Genomic DNA, 21,421 nt, shown 5'->3' with positions numbered 1-21,421 from the left:
TTTGGCATATGTCTCTGTAACTTATTAAGTCACAAAGCAAAATAAAAAAAAGGAATTTCTCCTCATCCATCAAAAATAGCCTCCTTTTCTCTCAGGATTATACAACAAATTGGGTCTTGAATGTAGGTGAGAGTGCAAGCCAAGGTTGGGGGAGGGGGCTGAACACGGGAGAGAACACAGTTTGTGTCAGGGTTACCAGTCATAGCTCAAGCAGAGTCAGCAGGCAGACTGTCATTTATGGTGAGAATAAAGTGTGCCAGGTAAGAAATGTCTTTCATCGCCTGATAATTACCCGTCACGTTGGTTGTTCCTCAGCGTCTGAGCCAATTCACAGAGAAACCTTTGGCTGTAATGCCCGTCTGGGTATTCTAACTGGTGTAGTATTGGTTTAAACTTTAAGGCAAAATTATGAGTTTTTCTGAGAAATCAGACTGCGAACACTTTTACCTTTTTAGTGGCATAACAGATGGTTTCCTCAGAATAAAAGTGAGAAAACCATGTAGGTATGTAAAGCTTGGATTATGTGGAGAAAAGGTGAGACTTCCATGTTTGTTGTCATTATCCACCCATTCTGAATTTGTGCTTAGATGTGAAGGAAAGCATCATTTAACATTTTCTCTCCATTTCTCCTATTCTTTGTTATGCTATTAGCAGAACTACTGAAATCAGAGGAGGAACAGACAAGGCTGAAAATAAGTGCTGCAATCCTGGCACATTTAATGTTAAAGTCCACTGAACGTCTGCTGACACCTTTCTCGTACTCAAACACACAATTCAAATGTTCTTCAGTTACATTGAGGGGCTGTCCATACCTGATCTGGAGAGTTTTCACTGGTGAAAACCCATGTCCCATTGGGTTCCACAGTGAGGTTCCAGCCAGGCGGGGTACTGCGGTCCAAGTTGGCCCGGGGGATGGTGGTCCGACTCACGTGGCCAAGAGCGTACTCCTTTGGAAGAGTGGATGGTCCCGTGTTCTGGATATCGTTATAAAATTCTGCTTGGTCTGCACCGGAGTAATCCTCTGATGGGTAGTCCTCCTCAGGTAAGGGAGGCTAACAAAAACAGTGTACAGTAAAACAATTTATTGCTTATTTTGAAGTGATTTGTCTTTTTAGTGAAAATTACAACTACAATTGAACAAACTATCGAAGAAAGGTTGGACATCATCGGAGACGGGATAAATCTGGAGTAAATCTAGTAAAAAAAAAAAAAAAAAAAAAAAAAAAAAAGAAGCGCATTTGTCAGATGCTTTTAAAAATGTTCACACCCACAATCATAAACCTGCCTGTATTACATTTAGATTGTCAATGTAACGTAGTATACTATGAAGAGAAAGGACAGGAATAAGGGTAATGTTTAATACAATAATTTAAATAAATACAGTAAAAATCTCAAACTGTAATGTGTGCTGTGTTGTTTTCAGATCAAAACAACACCACCAATACAGAACCTTTCACTGCAATTACATTTGAAAGTCCTTTTGTGTGAATGTCTAACAACTTTCCACTTCCGCATGAGTTTGTCTCCATTGATTTTTGCAACTCAGTCATTTTTAGCCTCAGTGATGATCAGTCTCCAAATCTCACCACAGATTCTCAGATTTATGTCAAGACTTGACCGGACAATAGACACAGAATGTGCTCTGATGTAAAACATTTCAATGCAGCTCTGGCTGTGTGTTTAAGGTTGTTGTTCTGCCTACACCACCTTCTCAAGTCTTTTCTCAGCTTCAAACAGGAATGCTCTCACAGGAATGCTTTGCATTATTCTTCATTCATCCTCCCATTATCTCTGACGAGCTTTCTTGACAGTAATGATGCTGCCAACATCACGTTTTACTGGAGGAATGGCGTGTAATGGCCACACCCATTGCTGTACTACAGGTGAGTCAGTAACCCTCATGGCCTTTCACTTCATGTTTTGTATATTTTTAGTTTTCATTAAACCAAACAAAAGGAGAGTTTGCCATAAATGATTACTGAGTAGTTTAAAGAGATTTGGTCTATTTCAGGCATATCTAGGAATTTCTGAGTAAAAATGGAAACTTTTGACCTCAAAGCAAAAATTTCAACAAACATGTAAATTTTTCCATTTATCGCTCCTCAGTTGCAGCAAGTGACACAAACTATTTGTTCATACTTTATGTTGAAATTGAAAGTCACGGAATAATGTCAGTTTCCTGAGTTACTACTATGATCTTCATGTCAAGTCTTTGACTTTCAGAGAAGCAAGCTACAATGACTTTCATGTTCTCTTCCTCTTTTTGCAACTCATACGAAGTCACTGAAGGGCAAAAATTGGGTCACTTGCCTCTTGGAATGTAAAAGAAAAACAAACCCCCAAAACAAGTGAATTTACATGTTTGTTGATAGGGTAAAATTTTTCCCTTTGATGACAAAATTCCTGTGAAATCTCAGGCTGTTCAAATATTAATACTCACTGTCTCTTTTTGAAATCCAAATGAGGGCAAATGTTCTTTCAGGAGAACTATTTGGGACTACCGCTGAGCCTATTCTGTTCGGAGATAATGAATTAAGTCGTGTCTGTTATGTAGGTGCAGGACATTTCATTCCATTAAGAGCACACTGTATTTAGGTTCTCCCTGGGTGAAGCTAAAACAGGAGACAGAGGAAGCCTAAGTAGAGCAGCCAGGCTGTCTGTCCTTACCGGTTCATCATCGCGAAACCTCTGCACGCTCATAGGCTCCATCAGAGAGGGGTAAGGGCTCTGCTGTTCAGGAGGGTCCCAGGACGTCTCCCCGGACATGTGGTTATAGAAGTAAGGCTGACCAGTGGCCTCATCCACCAGCTGCTCCCACTCTGAGGCCCAATCGGATTGAGGGGATGGTGGAGGGAAAGGTGTCTCTGGAGGGAATCGCTCAGCGTCTGTGGGGGAGTCCAGATAGGGGTTGTCCCAGGTGGTGCGCCCCGTGTCGGAGTGGTAGTAGTATTCCTGTCCACTTTCTTGGTCAACATGAACCTCCCATCCCTCCTGTTTTAGGTAGGAAAGAGAGCAGGGTGAAAGGTCCGACGGGGGAGATTCTGAGATGCTTTGGCGAAGCTCTGCTACGTTGACGTACACTCCTGACCGGAGATTTTCATTCTGCACCTGAAGATAAGACAGAACAATACAATAAGAATAGAGAATTGCTGACATCTGAACACATCTATTAGTGTTTCTATTGTAGAATAAGGAAACCCTGGCCTGTATCCACCTCTACCTGTGGAGAGCAAACAAGGTACTTTTCTAAGGGAAAGATATGAGACTTACTGCCTGGTGGCAAGGGGGCACTTACAGGGTACCTACAGAGAGTTTAACATTTTAGTGTGTAGTATACATCAGAGTAGTTAACAAAAGTTAAAAGTAAATTGTAGTACTTAATATGTTTTCCTGTAGTTTTTACATCAAGCCGTAAATAAAAACTAATGCAGGTAACCTGTAAATACCCTGTAGGTATACTGTCGTACCAAGTGGGCATCTGAATAAGAACCCTCTACTCGTGATTTTCCAAAATATCCTGCAGGGACAGTTTTAGAATCATTTACATAACAGGATAGGTTTAACTCCCATTACCTGCATGTATCCTATAGGTATACTGTAATTACCCAGTAGATATCCCTGTGGGTATCTTGTATGTACCCTTCTGAAAACACACAAGTTATACCAGGTAAATTAAAATAAAGTTTAAACAGGAAAAACTGTTATAGGAAGTACCACACCCAAGCTTTAAGCTAAGCTGTTGTTCACCCTAAATTTGTCTTCTGCAACTAACTGAAACACAGGAAGTCTAACACTGAAAAAAGAAAAAAACCCACAAACATCTGGGGCGTTCACGCCGTACCAATAATCAATAATGGAGCCTAGTTGCATTTATTTTGCAAAGTTGCACCCAGACTTCATTTCTGATGTGAACCACTGTAAGCTATTGTCTGCTATTGAGCTCAAGTTAAAACGTGAACTGTGTAATCTGGGTTGTGTTTAATTATGTACTGGACTGAAAATAAAAGTTTAACAGCCACACAAATACCAACATGTGAACACAGGGCATTTTCAGTGGACTCTAACTGGGTTAAACTCCACTGCAACAGTCACGCATTAACTTCTGTGTCCCACTTTCATCCGGCTACCTTTCACGTACAAAAGCTCATCAGTGTTTTTCTTGCGCACAAACTAGGCGTTCAGTTTCCAGACGAGAAAGGGAAGCTGTATGTAAACAGAGCTCCACATGGGAGGAACAGGGCATGTAAAGTAGACTCAGCCTTCACAACTAATTTGGTTAAAGAATACCAATGAGAGTGACAGAGAGAGATGAAAGGCTGTCTCTGTCCTCTGTGCACCTGAAACTGATCATCCTGGTACATATGTGTCATAGCTTCCATCAAAATACCCTCTTGGCAACATCAAAAGCAATGACTTTCCTCTGTAAGCTGTTTATTTTTTTTTTCCTCACCTTTGCTCCAGTGAGACGCTTAATTCTCTGAGTAAAACTCCTGGGAATAATGGTCCTGTGCACCCTTTCATTCGCCATCATGAAGATAGCGCAAATAAAAGCTGTGACATGTCTGTTCTAGACTAAACTTTAACTAGATCTTGTGTCACCGCTAGACTCTTGGGCTATATTTACCAAAACCTGCGTGTGTGTGTGTGTCTGCGCAGTATATTCTGATCAGTAGAATAAACACGCAATGCTAAAAAAAGAGAAGTGTAGAACAGAGAAAAATAACTTGTTGTAGAGTATCAGAACTCAAAAAGGTGAAAGGATGTCTAACAATCTGAAATATCCGTCTCCTTCTGTTTTTAATTTACTGTTTTTAGGTCCGCTTTAGTTTGACTTGTATTTTTGAAAGAATGATTGATCAAAGGGCGTGCAAAGCAAAGTCCACAAGAAATACAGGCCTTGGGATTGTGTTCTCTTCCAAAAATGGGACTCCATAGTCAACAAAATAATGTTACAGGCTCTTCCGAGTTTTTTTGCATGTTTCCAAAATTTGCATTCTCTTTGAGTTTGAATGAGCATTGATATACTGCTTTTCTGTAAGGAAATTTAAACATTTGTAAATGACACAGTTACAAATTTACAGGAACGTTCTTTGTAAAATCCCTGGAAAGCTGATTTGTTGATTCGGTTCCAAATAAGTCTGAATTAAAGATTGTGTTAAGTTATTTTGGGATTGTTCAAGAATGGCTGCATGCATCTCTTGCTCTAGAAAACATTTAGGGGCATTGAAGAGACAAGCACAGGGATTTTAAATTCGTATTTTTTCTTAAAGCCGACACTTTATTAACTTCTGCTACTTGTCTCTGTGCTGAAGCCAAACAAATTTCATGTAGCTGCAAACTTATCAATAAATTGATTACAATTGGTAGCCACCCTCATTCCAACTCTGATAAGTCGCCATTAAATCTTTGAACTATCTTACACAGAGCAAGTCGGAGAAACAAGGTCATCTCCATAGTTTATTTGCTGCTCTTTATTTAATAAAGGAAGCAAAATTCTGAGTAGAACACCGACGATAACAGCCATCTGTTACAATCCGGTTCTGGATTATAACAGATGGCTTGTTGTGGAGGAAAAGCTACATACCCAATGATTAGGGAAGCAGGGAGCTGATGGAGCCGACTGAATGAGGATGCATGGAATGTGGTGTGCTTGAGAATAGCACAGCATACAAGATCTGCCTGCATTCAACTAAGCAGGACGTAGAAATAAAAGTGATTACAAACAAAGAAAAAGGAGCCTTTCTGCTTTTACACAACACTTGTTTTGATCCATTTGTTTTGGTCCTATCACATTACAGACTTTGGCTCAGTCATTGATCAAAATGTAATCTCAAACCAATCGATGTGGATACCCAGACAAATGACCTCAAAACAGATTGATTTCAAACAATGCAAAGCGGAAATGAAAGAATTGTGTCATTGATCCATAAAAAAAATTACCCTGGAAATCTTTCAAAACACACCATGGAAATGTAAGCGTTGATCCCAAAGAACAATCATTTCCAAATAATATATTTGGTTACTATTTTTGCATTATGTCGGCTTTAGACCAACACAAAGTAGTGCATAACTGTGTAGTGCATAAATGCAAGGAAATGGATACATGGTCTTCTTTTTGAAATATTCTACAAACATTCGCAGCCACAAAAGTTTAGTTTTCTTCCAGTATTGCCCTGTATTTAACTCCAGCCTACATTCTACATGTAGGTCAGAAAGTTCAGTTTTGGTTTCCTCTAACTAGAGCACATTCTTCACATATTAGCTTTATTCTCTTGTGACGAACTGTAAGTTGGACTTCTGCAGCTCAATTTTACACAGGTGGACTCCTTTTGCTAGTTAGTTTACTTCTAGGGACAATTGTTTGCACTGGATTTTATTTAGGGACGAATGAGAAAAGAGGGCTGAATAGGAACATATGCCGCACTTCTCCGATTTTTTATGTAAAATACACGTCATATTGCTTATCTTTGAATGTCTTTGTGCAACCCTCCCGACCCCATTTAGGGAAGAAGGGTGTAAAGAAAATGGATGGATGGATGGATGAATGTCTTTGTGTTGATTAATCACCTGAAATCCCAATAAAATACAATCATCATAGTTGTTGCGATGTGACACAAACAGGAGAAGCTTTGAGATGAATTACTACTTGGAAAATCCACTGTATCCACCTGATATAGAAGTGAGTCCTTCATCAGATTTCATGTCAGACAGTGATGTAATCTGTCATTTAAAATGGTTCAAGTCCCCTCTGATGGGACAACATCAGATAAGTGTGACTCTCTGATGTTGTCTCTCGTTGTTTAAGTACTTCTGCAAAGGCTTTGGTTATTGTACATGACGGCAGTTATTGTGCGAGCTGATAGTATCAGAATTTATTGCACCAGGGTTCTAACGACCCCATTTTTGCAGCATGCCTGAAGAAAATCTGTCCTCTCCGACTACCTTTCTGTGTTTTGCTAAAGATCCAGCTAGCGCTGCCTGACAGTCAAGATCCACTGTAACCTTTTGAGCCGACGCTTGTCTTTTTTTCCCCTCAAGAACAGTCCGAAATTACAACCCACATGAAGTGCACTCTGACACAAACAAACGTCTTCGCCTTCAGATCTCACCCAAAGCCGTACGCTACAAACTGTTGCGATGACATCTGAGCACACTTACAAAGTGTCTCTCACATCCAGAGGAGCAAAAGAGTTATAGATGAAAGACAACAGCTGAAAAGATAAGAGTGTTGTGAGTTTATATTTACACCACTTCAACAAGTACAGGAAAAGACAAGTGCACAGGAGGCACGGTTCATTGAAACAGGAAGTAGCGCACTTGTCGAAGTGTTCGAACAAGTAACCAGTAGTAAAATTAGAAATTTTAATTTTACAATGTGGTGGATGTAATCTCTTACCTGGGCAGCCACCGGCAGAGTCAAGCCCTGTTGGGCTTGATGACCTGTCCAAACCCTGGAGTACATCTCCACCATGTTTACCCGTTTCTAGCAACACGATCCATAGATCCAAACATGGATAGACTCAAAACCAGCGAGCTAACTATTCAACAACCGTCAGTCGACATGCGCTATGCTAGACTCCTAAATACCCTCCTCATGCATGCAGCCTTCTCTCGCAGCGGCTGTGATAGTTGCAGCCCAGATAGAAAAGAGAACTGAGGTCTGTTACAATAAGCAGCAGGAAGGGACTGTGTGAGGGCTCACTGATGTGGGTGTGTGTCACTGTTTGTGTGTGCTTAAATTCCTGTGCACAGGATAGGAGGGTAGAGGGTAAATGTCTGACTGAGCTAAAAAAACAAAAAAAAAAAAAACAAAAAAAAAACTGAGTTGGTGAAAAGTAGACAGGAAGGAAAAAAAAAGTTTTAGTAGGCAGAATAACATGAGCTCTGTGGGTCACTTCAACTTACTTCCTGTCTGTGTATACACATGACAAGTAAAACAGAAATGACAGTAATGGAAATAAAGATTCTGAAGAAGGACACCAAACACTTAGGAGACGCAAGGACAGCTTTTGGTGAGCCTTTAACCTTCCTTGGGTGGGTGACTCAGATAATAATGGAGAGAAAGGGGAAGCAATAATTTCTTGCAATAAAGAGGGGATCTGCCATGGCCCGGCCAATCTGAAAGTAGTACAGAATTCAAACTTCAAACAGGAAGCTGAGTTTTGGTTACATTGCAAAATACCCAGCATGAAGCTTGTGGCTAATGTTTTAGAGGTTTCTGGGTTAGAGTTGGTTGCACATGAGGTTTGAGGAGACATGGAGAAATATAACTTTTTTGACAATTCCGGATAGTGAATGAGTGAAAATATGTAAAAATCAAGAAAAGAAAACCCACAATACAACATATGCATATGGATCCTTCCTTTGGGGATTTGTTTTTTTAAAATTCAGAGCTGTCCCATTGACTAACTTACAAAACAGCTACAGTTAACCTGAATTCAAAGCAACATAGTATGCAACATAACACAACAAAACCCAACACAATTTTACATGACACAGTACGGCACTTCACTATGCAACAGGACACATTAAGACTTGATATGTGCATTTCACTTGGGATTTGATTTTTAGTCTGGCCTGTCCCAATAGAGGCCATAGTTAAATAGATACATACAACAAGCAATAGCAGTCTAGCTTTGTATTTAATAATTCAACTAAATGCAATTTAGCTGAGATTAACTCTGGTGCTTTTGTCTTTGTTATCTTCTATACCTTCAGCAAAAGAATTAGGGAACAAAATGTGTTTTTAAGATCAAATTAGGTATAAGAACTTTTATATGGCTAAATAATTGAAGGTAAGGTCTAAGTGCCTTAACAACTATGAAATATATATCCTCTGAACATGAGTGATGACTGGAGCAAAGATTTGTTAAAAAAGAGCCAAAGACTGCACAACCTTCAAAACCCAAGAGAACTATTGATTGAAGAGTTAAAAGAAATATCATTTTCCTGGGGAAAAAATGTAAAGAAAAGAGACATGGCTCAAGCTTCTTCCACAGTACTGCATAAAAAAAGGGGAAAAGAACACTTTTTGTACTACAAAGCTAAAGAATTTGCAGGAAAGCTTTGCAAAGTACTTCTCGCAATTTTTCAAGGCATGTTTTGAGGCGAAATTCCTCCAGTCCAGAACCTTAAACTCTGTGCCCTGAGCAAAGCATGAAGCAGCAATCCGCCTGATTACTTAACCACATTAGAACCCATCCAGTCTAACAATGGGGTCCCAAATTGGGGCCCAAATCACGCCACAGCACACAGTTGGGCTATTGAATCAAACTGGCTCCTTTCCTTCTTACATCACACTCATCCCGGTGTGGAATCCAGGATCCTGAAAATGCCCAGCCGCTTATCATCATCTTATCTTTGCTTTCCAGGTCAGGCCTGTATCCTGATGTGCAAAACTCACTAATGACAGATTCCAGCTTCTCCCACATTTGTAGATGAAATGTATTTGTGTAGGAGGGGAAACATTTCCGTACCTGGTGCTGCACAGCTCTCTCCTAAGAGGAAAACATGACTCCTTTTGGAGTATGTAGCGTAGTTTGGGTTGCTAGTAAAAGATCATGCAATATGCAAACGGACAGGAAACCGTTTTGTTCATAGATTCGGGTTTCTGCTTCCTGGAACCTGTAATAATTACAGTAAACAGAAATTCCCTTTGTGTTCACTGTAAAATGTACTAAACTACAGGAATATTGCAATCAAGCAGCTCACTACAGCTTTACTATGTTTTAGTAAACTTATGAGATTCTAGAGCACATTACTAATCCTCTATCTGATGACAACATTCAAGCTTTCTTTGGTATATTTTCACCAAACGCTTTAGCCGATTACTGCCAGGTTTATGATTACAAAGGGATCGAAAGATCAGAGGTTAGATCGTATCCTTTCTTGTTTATCTATTTTCCCTAATTAACAACCACAAATGTAACAAATTCAAGAGAAAATATTGCACAACTGGTTCTTTGAAAGATGTTATCCTTCTGTCTCCAACAAAAAAAACCCCCAAAGGATTTACAAGATTATACTTATTTATGCATCTGAAAATAAAAATAGAACACGTCTATCCCCCTTCTTATCCCTGGAAAGTAGTTTGATCTAACTTAATTTACAAAAAGCCCTATTTCATTCATCTTGCACTCATTGACTTCTTGGAGCTAGTTGTCAGTCTGAGGGTAGCTCACTTCTCACTTTCTGCCACATTGAACCACAATGTAGGGTAATGTTATTTAGACAGATGAGACAAAAGTAGAAACAGGCATCATAATGCATAGTATTTAGTTTGTAAAAAACACTAATCTATCCATTGTCTATCCACTGTACAACATTTGAAGGTGGTTTAATTTGAACATGAAAGTCCACCTGCTGCCTTGAAATGCAATTTAAATCAACAAGAAAATAGTTTTTGTTTTAACTCAGAAATTAAAGTTCGTGAAGTTGATTTAACAACAAAAGACAAGTTGTTTAAACATACATTTTTTTTTAAGTTCATTAATCTCAAATTTTGAGTTTTAACTTATTGCTGCAATTTAAACCAAATAATTATTTCACAATATGGAAGAAAATACTTCCCTAACATTGTAATAGAGAACACATTTCTCTATTATTTTCACCCGCGATATCAAGTTAAAATAACTACTCATTTTACTTTAGAATCATTAAAATTCTTGTTTCAAATTGCATGAACAAAAGTCCACGCTAATTGATGAATTTTATTAAACATCACAATGGACTCTGCTCTGAAACATTTAGTGTGAACAGGACATTGTCCTCGAGTTTTGTAAAGCTTTCTGCATTTATACTAACACACAAGAGTCAGATCAATGTAACGCACTTCCATCTCACTCAGGATGCAGCACAGGTTACTAAAATGAGCCACTAATCCAACCTAATATCTCAAGTTTATTCAATAACAAAAAGTTTACCCAAATTACTACTGTGAGTTTGTCTTTCACAAACCCACACATTTAGGTTCAAAATCTAAAACTCGCTAAATTTATTTGACTTATAGCGTAGAAGAGAGTAAGCACAACTCAAATGTTTTACAGTGTCCCTGCTTATCCTTGCTGGGTCGTAGTAACATGGAGGCAGATTGGGGCTGGTTGTGCCCTGATGCATATCTCCAGTGGTCATTAGGGGGGAAGAGGTAGCCTGTAAACAACTGAACATAACATTTCAGCTCCAAACCTAAATGAATTATCAGGCATGGTAAAGGAGAGGTGATGATTTGGGATTTTTACAGCCTTTTGCAGTGACAGAGGTGACCGTGGATTCCTCTGTATACCAGAGTCAGGACTGAAGCCTGCTGAAACTGAACCATCGACAGGATCTCAACAGAATCTGAAACACAGCAGCTAAACTACAACAGCCCCAGTTAAATTCCAGTCTTAAACCAGACTGAATTGGACCTGAAGACAGCTGGACAGAAATGAATATAACGAACTCTAGAAATACTCCTCAACAACAACATAAAAGCTTGAAAACAGTTACTTCGAGTAATTACAGCTAAAAGGAGGACTCAGCGTCTCCCATGACTGTTGATAGTCATGGAAACGTCGTCTTTCTCATCACTAGAGAGTGTGAGCAATGCTTTACAGTCCTGTCTAAAATATATAGTAATTATATTTCTGAGACATAACTCTACTTGTGTCTAAGCTGCTGATCATTACAGGTGAGACTAAATCTTAAAGAACTGAAAAACAAGCAGGACGGGATGGAACAATATCATTCACATTTCACCAACATTTTCATTTTGGACCTGCAACCCTGTAATCATTGCATTGTAAGTATTTGATTTTGAATAAGCTTAAACACACAGGTCTTTTTTTTTCTTGTTACACCTGCTCAGTCGCTGGTTAATAAAAATGGGAAATCAACCAATAACAAAGCAGCAGAAAAATGCCTTTAGGCACGTCTCCGCCTTGGTGAAGATGTCTTAATAAAGTTCAAACTGATCATTAGAATGAGGCATAAAGGGATTTATGTGACTAATCTTTTTTCGATCTTACAGAAAATGGAGAAAAAATACATAAATAAATAAATAATCCAGCGAGCGGGAGTCATGTGGATGAAGGTGCCTTGTTGATCTCACTAGCGAGAGAAAATGAGCTAATCACTTGTAAACAAGGTAAAGAGAATACCCTTTCTGAATGCACAACACATTAAGTCTTAGTGAAAATCAGCTACAGTACAATGGGTGATATTGTACTGTAGGGAACTGAAGCAGCATACTGCTCAATGGTAGAGCAGGCGCACTGTAGCGTCCTCAACGAGGTTCTTCCAGGTTCAATTCCCAGCCCAAAGCCATTAATGCCTTCGCCTTCCCTCTGTTGACTAGTGTTGAATAGAGGCCCATAGCGCCATAAAAAAAACAAAAAAAACAAAACACTAGAAGCTGAGACTATAATTTGCACACAACTTGTTGAAGATTGAAAAGTTTTACCTGGTCAAACCAACCTCTGATTGAGGCTCAGAATTTGGCATAAATAACATTGAAGCACAACAACTGGCTGGACGGGACAACGTCAGTCCAGACATGTTTGAATTTTAAGATATAAGTAATTAGACGACCAAACTTAGCATTTCATGTATCCTCAAGTTTTTTTAAAAACAAAACAAAACAGATATGACAAGGAAGTGCTACATATGACTAATGTTTTGACGATACCAAATGTGATTCCTTGCCTGGTTGATGTTGATTTGCAGTATGTTTTTGGAACGCTCCCTCTAATCAGCCGACATGACGGTACAGTAATTATCATAAAGGCAATAATGACTACACCTCTAAGTGGTTAGACAGATCTGTGCCATTTCAAAAAACATAATTTGGATTGGTCCAGTTGGGGGGAGGAGTCATTTGTAGTTCAAGAAGAAGAGTTCACCCCTCAAAAGAAATGAAGAGTACCAGGAAGCTAGATACACATGTTCTTAAAATAAATGATTGATATGTGAGCTCTGCAAGGAGACATCTGACGAGATGCTCACTCTACCTGTCGGTGCAGTTTCTTGGCATTTGATTTCTGTCTGGTTTTAAGGAACAGGATGTATCAGCAGTGTCTCTCTGAGGTGATGTACCCTGACAGAAACCAGTTCCCAAGGGCTGGATTTGAAGGTCTGAAACACCAAATCATGCAACAGACAAGGCATTTTTACTAAGTCCCAGCTGCTAAAATCAATGAAACCTTGGACTCAACAAGTCTCTGAGCTTAAAAAGATAAGGAGCACATATGAGTCATTTAGACTCACAAGTTTCATACAAAACTCAACAACTCTCTTTTGCCTACTTGCAAATTGAATGACACAAACTGTAATTACTATACTTTACAGACCACATCGCGACACACACGCCCTCCATAGGAAGTGACCTACATTGGGGCTAATTGCAAGTCCTGTTTATTACATATTCACACACTCAGGCCAACAGCAAAGCTCTGAAAGCTCAAAGATCTGCATCCTGGGAGTCAGGCCAGATTCCCCCCCACCACATCACCATGGAGAGGCCCATCCATTGCGGGGCGAGAACGGACTTCAGGGATCCTGGGCTCATTTATTTTGTTCATTCATCTATGTAGAAAACCCAGATTTTAAATATCTTTGGTTTTGAGTACAGGAATTTAGCCAGATTGTTTAATCAAACTGAAACCTGTGAGGCCTCTCTCCCTTAAAACAACAAACTGTACTGGTGTAATGAAAAGCGTCGCGCATACAAAACTCACTGGGTAAACTAGGAGAGGCTGGAAAGATGTTTCAACTATAGCATAGCCTTCCTTTGCAACAGGTGCAAAACGCGAAACTTACCCGAAAGAGAGTCTTCGACGCTTACTCTCGGAGAAATCAAATCCAATGAGGGGAAAAAAGAACAAATGAGTCAGATTCGCTCTATTAGTCGGTGTTCGTACTTGTTTCAGTGCCTCCCTGCATGAGTTTGATCATTTCATTCCCAGGATCGGCGGTGTTGCCGTGGGGGAGAAAGCAGGTACAGTAGCAGCTGGAGGTCTGGGAGTGGCTCTCACCTTCTGGACTTAACTCTTTCCCTTCCCTCACCGAGCTCACTCAACCTGTTTGTAACCTGTTCCTGCACAGCGTGAAGTGAACGGCCGCCACTCCCGCTCCTCAGATCTGCAGCCGACAATGCAGGAAAATCAAATCAAAGTGCGACCTGTACCCACCGGGATGCTGGCACTTCCTCACGGAAACAATCTGAGAAGACAGTGGGAACTTGAATCTGCTGCCTTTACCAGAGAATTTCAGGAACACCTCTTTTTTTTTTGTTTTTGTTTTTTTTTCAACCCCTTACCCTCACTGAACTTGTGAGCTTTTCATATGCAAATGAGCTGGCAATGAAAACAAAACCCAACTGCAAGAGGTGGTTCAGCCCCAAATCTGACCACATCAAGATTCGGATCATTCTTACATTAGAGAATACACACTAGAGCCAGTTGACAGGTCTGAAAAATAACTATCTAAAGCTTTTTTCTTTTTCTTTTATCTAACTAGATATATTGTGTGTGTGTAGGCTCCATATGTATGGTGCTCAAGCTGGATGGAAACTGAGTTCACGGTATCGGTATTGAATCCACTTATTAGGTTGTTACATGCTTTTTCAAAGGCAGACAAAAGTGGGGGACGCATAAGATCACAAATTTCTGACTGAAACATAAAAAAATTCTGATTTTATTTAATTTATTATTTTGCACTTGAAAATTTGCTTTACTTTTTATTTATTATTATTATTATTATTATTATTATTATTATTATTATTATTATTATTAAAAAACTAAAACTTCAACCGTGAGTACTTTCAACAAAGAACATTCACGTGTTGGTCCAGTCAAAGCCCAGACCGAAAGCAAATTGAGAATCTGTGGTGACACTAGAAAACGGATCACAGGTGCTCTACAATCTAATCCTAGACTCCTCTCCACAAAGAGGAACGGGAAAACATTTGACGTGCAAAGGTGATGACAACAGACCTCCCAAAATCTGCAGCTGCCACTGCAGTGAAAGATGGTTCCAGTAGTAAAAATAAATACACGTGATCAAAACTCTGTAACTGTTTAACTGTTCTACTTTACAGCTAAGCAATGCTTTGTGTTAAAATCCAAATAAAATGCACTACTGAAGATAAAAGTTGGTCTCCTACTCTGTTAGCAGGACCTGGTGCTCATGGTTAGTCATAATATTAGTCAGCTCATGTTCTGACACTAGTGTTGGCAAAGAAATGTAGTAATGTAGTCAAGATATGTCATGTACCTGTTTCAAGAGATAACCACTAGTTATACATTTACTGAAAACTTTGTTTAGTTTCCATAAGATAAACTATATTTGTAAAATAGGTATTGATACAATACGACGGCTTGTAACGCATTACATTACTCCAAAAGAGTCTCAGTAATTAAAATAAATTTAAATTACCTTTATCATTACTTTTAAAAAACTTGTAACAAATCATTTTTAAATGACATTTTTCCATATGTGTTCAAGAAAATTCCCTTCATCTCGTGTAACTGTTGACAAAATCATTTTCTTTCGCCCTTAGAGATGAGAGGGCAAACAAAACAAAACATCTGCTTGTATTAATAGTGAATTTATCAGAGAGTCCTAATTATGAAATAATGAAACTGAGACCTGCCACTGAGTTCTGTTTCTGCTTCTCGCAGTGGGAAGTGAAATGATGTGGGGTTAAATAAAATGTCGAAGTGGGATGAAATTTTAGTTGTATCTATTTCTCAGACAGAGGTGGACAGAAGTGTTGTTTTGTACTGATAATAGTTATCAGGCGTGCATTGAGAAATTCTATTTATTGGTATTTTTCACAATAACACATTTGTCGGGTAGTTACGCTTGGTTGCAAAACACCGGGAATTTCATATCTCGATTTAAAAATGCAAAATGTAGAACTTATGTATTCTACTTTTGAAAAAAAATAAAATAAAGAATCTGTATTAATATTCCGATTCTGCCAGTTTTATACCCAGAGGTTTTAGGTGTACAATTCAAAGATGCTTCATTCAAACATTGCATTAAGTTAGTACAGGTTGAGATCATAATGTGACAAAAGGTAGGAAAGTTCAAGGGGGAAAAGTATTTTTCTTGCACTCTACATGCAAGTCCTGTGACTTTCCCCTCTGAAAGGAACTCATTTAATAGTTTCTAGAAGCCAGAGGAAATAAAACTAGCTGGTGCTTCGATTTCCCTGGAAATAATATACAATGAAATGCAACTAATTAGGAGGAGTTTTTGTTTCTTATAATAATTTATTTGAAGCTATTGGGATCGACAGCCTCTGCATGAATTGGAAATAAATGTCTTTAAAATGCAGACTACTAAAACAGCCTCTCTATGAGTTGCAGTGCTTATTATCAATTGTAGGACTTACTAAAGTGAAGTAATGCTTTAACACTTAAGGGTCAACCATAAATAAGATGATTTCAAATACATTTAGATGAGCGTTCTGTCTGTTTGTTTTTCTTTCGGAACTTTCTTCAATGTGGTAGTTCCCCCACATTGACAAGTAAAATTGCGCCATCTGGTGGCTGTAAAGTTAAACTTTTTATTTTTTTAAATTTTTTTTATCTTACCCTGCCAGAAATGATGTTTCTAAACAGTCATAATTGTGTAAAAGCTTTACCTGCTCTGTTGTGACAGAAGCCTGTTCAGCTGTCTGGTCAGAACTTTGGTGCTGCGGCGCTGATTCTTTGGGCGAGGACCCTGCGAGATCAGAAGGCTCAGGAAAGTTGTCACAGTCAGTTACGCTTATTTCTGGAGACATGTCATAGAAGTGTGGTGGAGGTAAAGGGAAATCCATTTCATATATGTTATGTGGAAGTAAATCCACATCTTTATTATTTGCAGAAGCCAAAGACTTCTCTATGGACTTGTCCTGGTTTGTGTTTTTCCTCTGCTGCTTTTGATCTCCATGCTGAGGTGTAGCATAAAGTTGTTGATCTTCAGATGTTGCTGGTTCTGGAGTGACTGATGCTCGGCGTGATGAATTAGGAGTCACGAGCTTATTTTTATTGTCCAAACTGCGAGCACGGTTCCTGGCTGCTGGTGCATCGTTCGAAGTTTCACTTGGCGAGTTGACCCACAGACCAAACGTAGAGAAGCGATAGGTTTCTTTTGAATCATCCCGAACAGGTGGATGAGTCACTGTTTTTGTATCTAGTGATGTTTCCTTGGTCATGTTCACTGCTTTGTTCTTCCCAGTCACATCCACTGATTTACGTTTTGTCAAACTCTTTGGTGATTCAGTTTTTTTAGGGCCAGAAGAGGCTCCAGGAGGCGCAGAGACCTCCTTCACGTACTCAGCTGGGATATAGAAGGGTTTGGAGTCTTGGTCTTTGGAAACATGCCACCAATAATCGTTGGTCTTGGAGACGAGGATGTACCGCTCGTTAGGTTTGATGCAGATGTGCCGGCCGTCCTTCGCTTTGTACTCAAAATCAAACTCCACCAACACGAACGCCATCTCCTCCTCCCTGCTGCGGACGCCCAGTTACTTTGATGGCAGCTCTAACATGTTGGAGCTGCAAAATAGAGGAAATGTGATGTTAGAATAAGTTCCAAAATGAAAATGTCAACAAGTAGTACACAGTTCGCTCTCCCACACTTCCACCTACCAAAACAAGTTTCTGTTTTTGCCCTACTTTCACCTGACAACATGGACAGTGAGCTACATGCTACAGTTTGTTTATGTCACAAAACTTCCCCAGTTTGTAAAACTAAAAACAGGCTACTAATATATTTTAAACTTTTCGATGTTTGTTTCAAGTTATAGCCACACAATTCAATTAGTTTTAATGGGACTTTAAATACTACCACATGAATATGTTTCCATCTGAGACACTTATTGTAGCACCGGCTGCAAGTCTACAGTTATTGTAGTGTGCAGCCTCTTAAGAGAGATTGCTTTTAATTTTCATTTTAACAGCTTGAAACAAAACAAACAAGAATATAGTTCAGTACTACATAGTGTAGTTGGTCAGTCTATCACAATGCTGTTAAATATGAGGTGTCAAAGAAAATGTTGCAGGGATGTGACTGCTTTCACAGACTTCGCTAAGGTCAGATGAGAGCAAAGCAGAACAGTTTGGCTGAAAATACAAACAGCCTTGTTTACTCAAAATCAACCAAAGCATATGTGCAAAAAAAAAAAAAAAAAAAACACAAAAAACCCCAGAAACACTTCACACCAACTGTCAAATTTGGTGGTGAGAGTGTGATTATTTGAGCTTCTTCTGTAGCCACAGGACATGATCATCCATAAGGTTTTATGTATAACAAAACCAACAACCAAATGTGAAACCGTCTGTCTTTCCACGGAAGCTTGGAGGAACTTAAATTAGGGAACAGGTCTAAGAGGGGCAGAATAGGAGAGGCATCTTAAGAGAGCTGTCCGTAAACAAAGGTGTGCAATCCTCAGTGAAGTATTGCAATATTGTAAACAACAAATCATGTTTGCTTTTACTTCTACTATGCCATTATACACTACTTGGTGTTGATCTAGCACAAAGAAGTCCCCAAAATACATTGAGTCCATGCTTTGTTTGTATTTTCAGCATGACAACTGTATTCATATCCAATGAGGTGTAAATACTTTTTCATGGCATCACATGAAGTGATGTTACAGACTGATAGGGCCTCAGAAAATTATTCGGTTTTAGCGTAGTTTTTTTCCCTGCAATTCTAATTTTGCCCTATTTGTTCACTCAACAAATGGTGAAACTGTAACTGGTGATGTATCATCAATTTGAGGGTAAATGTTTCGGCTTAAAGGCTTTATAAGGAATTATGTAATATAACTTCTGCCAATGTTTTACTGTAACTGCAGCTATTTTTGCCTTATAAGGGATATTTACTGTTGTTTTGATTGGCTTTGCATGTTTCTGCATTTATAGTTTCACCTTTTTGGATGGTTTGTCTTTTTTTTCCCCTTACATTGTTCGAGGATTCATTTCTTGCCTTGGTACATGATTTAATCTAAAGAATGCTGATTAACAAGGCAAGCCGAGATGGAAGATTCACTCTCCGTGCACAGGAGATACACAGGAAGTCGCCTGCAAATGCAACCTTGAACTAAACAAACTAACAGACACAAAACAGCAGACTGAAAAGTGCTCGGCCACAAAACAGGAAGCCTGCACCAACCTTGGCTCGGCATCAGTGCGACGTCATCTGGCAATCTCAGTTTGTATTTTTTTCCCCTCTGCATTTAATTCATTAAACAATCGACATATTCGGGGAGCTTACCGCCCTCCTGAAGTAAAAACAGAGGCAGAAATAAAATTGTAAATGAAAAACACAATCAACAAATATGAATAGTGTGAAAATCCGTAAGAAAAAGAAGATACATTCAGAACAGCAGGTTCTTAAAGAATTTTGACTCGATTTCAAAGATAATTCCTTCTCCAAAATCCTTCTCAGTTTGATATATTAGTATCGTTTTACACGAGTCCCTCAGCTGTTGTAGCTTCAGTGAAGTGGAATAAAACAGAAAAAGGTTTAATTCTGGAATATTAAGCCTTGAGGATTACTTGCATGTCTAATTGCCTCTACTTGCCTGCAGTTGTGATTTCTTTCAATTTCCTCGAGATCAGACGAGTCACTGTAGGGAACACAGCCAGTGTATCCAAACAGACTGAGGCGTGCAGATGTAGAGTTGTAGAGGTCGAACCTGCTGCTCACATGTACTGTTCCTGCTCGACTGGCTGATTTCCTGTACTGTGTGCCTTTACCGAAAGAGACAAACTGTGAAACATCGGCGCTCTGAAAGCCACACGAAATGGGAAGTCTGACTTTACCCACACTTCCTAGTGAATATTTGGCATGTCAATTCTTTTTACGGCAGCGGCATGCCTTTGAGTCAGTGTGACACAGCAACATAGTAGCATTTTTTTTTTTAACAGAGCGGACGCCAAAAATTTTTATTGAAACAAGAGTGAAAACGTAGTTTGTAATTAAATAACAAGATAACAATTTTAAAGAATACCAAAAGGGAAAAATAACTGAATATACTAGTGAGACTGCTAACTAATGGCACCATAAATGTAAAAGGTAGAAACCACTGAAAACCACTGAAAACAATTCATATCTGTTTATATCACAATTGAACTATGTCTATCAGTGTTGACGATCAAATACGCCCTCTGCTGGAGGACAATAGTCTTTGTTTTGAACTTAAACGATTTGCATCCTGTGCTCTTAAGTGTTTGTCCCCTTAGAAATTTCTTTTGCTTTTGATAAGCATATTTTAATATTAGCCATAGATTATTTGAGTCATTACAAAAAATGTTCACTGGGAACAGCTATCCAAGCCCGTCAACAAATATAATTATTGATTATAAAAGCAAAACTTTTATTTATTTTTATTCAGATTTTATATGTACAACAACCTAACACAAAAAGCCAAATATTTAGTCACTCTTTGTAATAAAGAATTAAAAATTTACTTTCAATATCCTTAGTTTGCTTATTTTTTGCTTATGTTTTAAACAGGGCCAACCTGTTTAATCAGTAATATAATAATCTTAAAAGTAAATAAAAGCATTAGCGTTTTCAACCATACATTGGCTATCACTCACAGTGCGGCCACTTCAAGTGCAAAGGAACCGAAGAGTTATCAATGTGTTTACAGAAATGAAGAAATAATTGTTTTATTATTTGACAGAACGAGGAGCCCTGCCAATGGCAGGGCATCAAAAAATTAAGTGAAACTCATGTTGTTCCTCTCCACGGAAATCTTTAGTAAAAGGCGAAAGATTTATACGATCTGAAGAGAAACATGAGTGCATAATGCTCGTTGGGCTCCTCGAGTCTTTATACTCCAGCATATAACTCACACTGACGGTAGCGATTAAGCTAAACAGCGAACAAAAGCAAAATCAGAATTTAAACTTTAATATGTTACAGGAGGCTGAAAAATAACGTTAGAGTAAATTAATATAACCACATAATGCGCCAGAAAAAGTGTGTATCTGAAATATTAACGTATATAAACTGTACAACACAACGCGCAGTGCTTGATGGGTATTATTCCGCTTTCGTCACAGCTACATAATGCCTAGCACAGTTTCGCTAGCTCATTAATAAAGCAAAATCAGCGACTTGTTTGAAAACCTAGAGGCGGACATGACGATTAGAATAAACTGAGAAAACATTTATTTTAAATGATTGAAAATCTTCATAGACGGTTTCTAAATTTAACGCATGCGCCGTATAGACGCGTATTAAAAACGAAAGATATTCTTGAATCGTGCATGCATGCAAAAAGTATGAAAAATAATGCCAAGCTACGAACTTCAAATTCTAGTATATCACTGTAGTATAACTCTAATACATCTCAAGTTCATTTTATTCCGTTCGAGTGACACCTATATTCTGGTACTGATGAAACATCAGCAGAAAAATGTTCACTCAAGATTTA

The 21,421-nt window shown here is 38.7% G+C and overlaps 1 protein-coding gene and 1 non-coding gene across 8 annotated transcripts in view; both read right to left on the bottom strand.

The window, feature by feature from the left end:
• Positions 1-19,798, bottom strand: part of arhgap27 (Rho GTPase activating protein 27) — a 31,064-nt gene extending 11,266 nt beyond the window's left edge. For 3 of the 7 annotated variants that reach the window (XM_044103018.1, XM_044103021.1, XM_044103019.1), the window contains exons 1-5: positions 19,559-19,797; positions 19,147-19,255; positions 16,628-17,525; positions 2,668-3,108; positions 813-1,052 (exon numbers count right to left, since the gene is read on the bottom strand). In XM_044103018.1, the coding sequence (XP_043958953.1) occupies positions 813-1,052; positions 2,668-3,108; positions 16,628-17,467 (1,521 nt within the window). In that variant the 5' untranslated portion in view covers positions 17,468-17,525; positions 19,147-19,255; positions 19,559-19,797. Of the gene's footprint in view, positions 1-812; positions 1,053-2,667; positions 3,109-16,627; positions 17,526-19,146; positions 19,256-19,558 lie in introns of all 7 variants that reach the window. The other 4 variants (XM_044103020.1, XM_044103022.1, XM_044103017.1 and 1 more) reach the window with 3 other exon arrangements.
• An 874-nt stretch (positions 19,799-20,672) lies between these two features.
• On the bottom strand, positions 20,673-20,786 carry LOC122823830. The gene has a single exon (XR_006369400.1). It is a non-coding gene; the product is annotated as a U5 spliceosomal RNA (small nuclear RNA).
• Positions 20,787-21,421: the final 635 nt, after the last annotated feature.

Source organism: Gambusia affinis, linkage group LG20 (genome assembly GCF_019740435.1).
Source record: "Gambusia affinis linkage group LG20, SWU_Gaff_1.0, whole genome shotgun sequence".
Lineage (NCBI taxonomy): Eukaryota > Metazoa > Chordata > Actinopteri > Cyprinodontiformes > Poeciliidae > Gambusia > Gambusia affinis.
The sequence above is the reverse complement of the archived record's forward strand: the minus strand, read 5'-3'. Positions and strand labels throughout refer to the sequence as shown.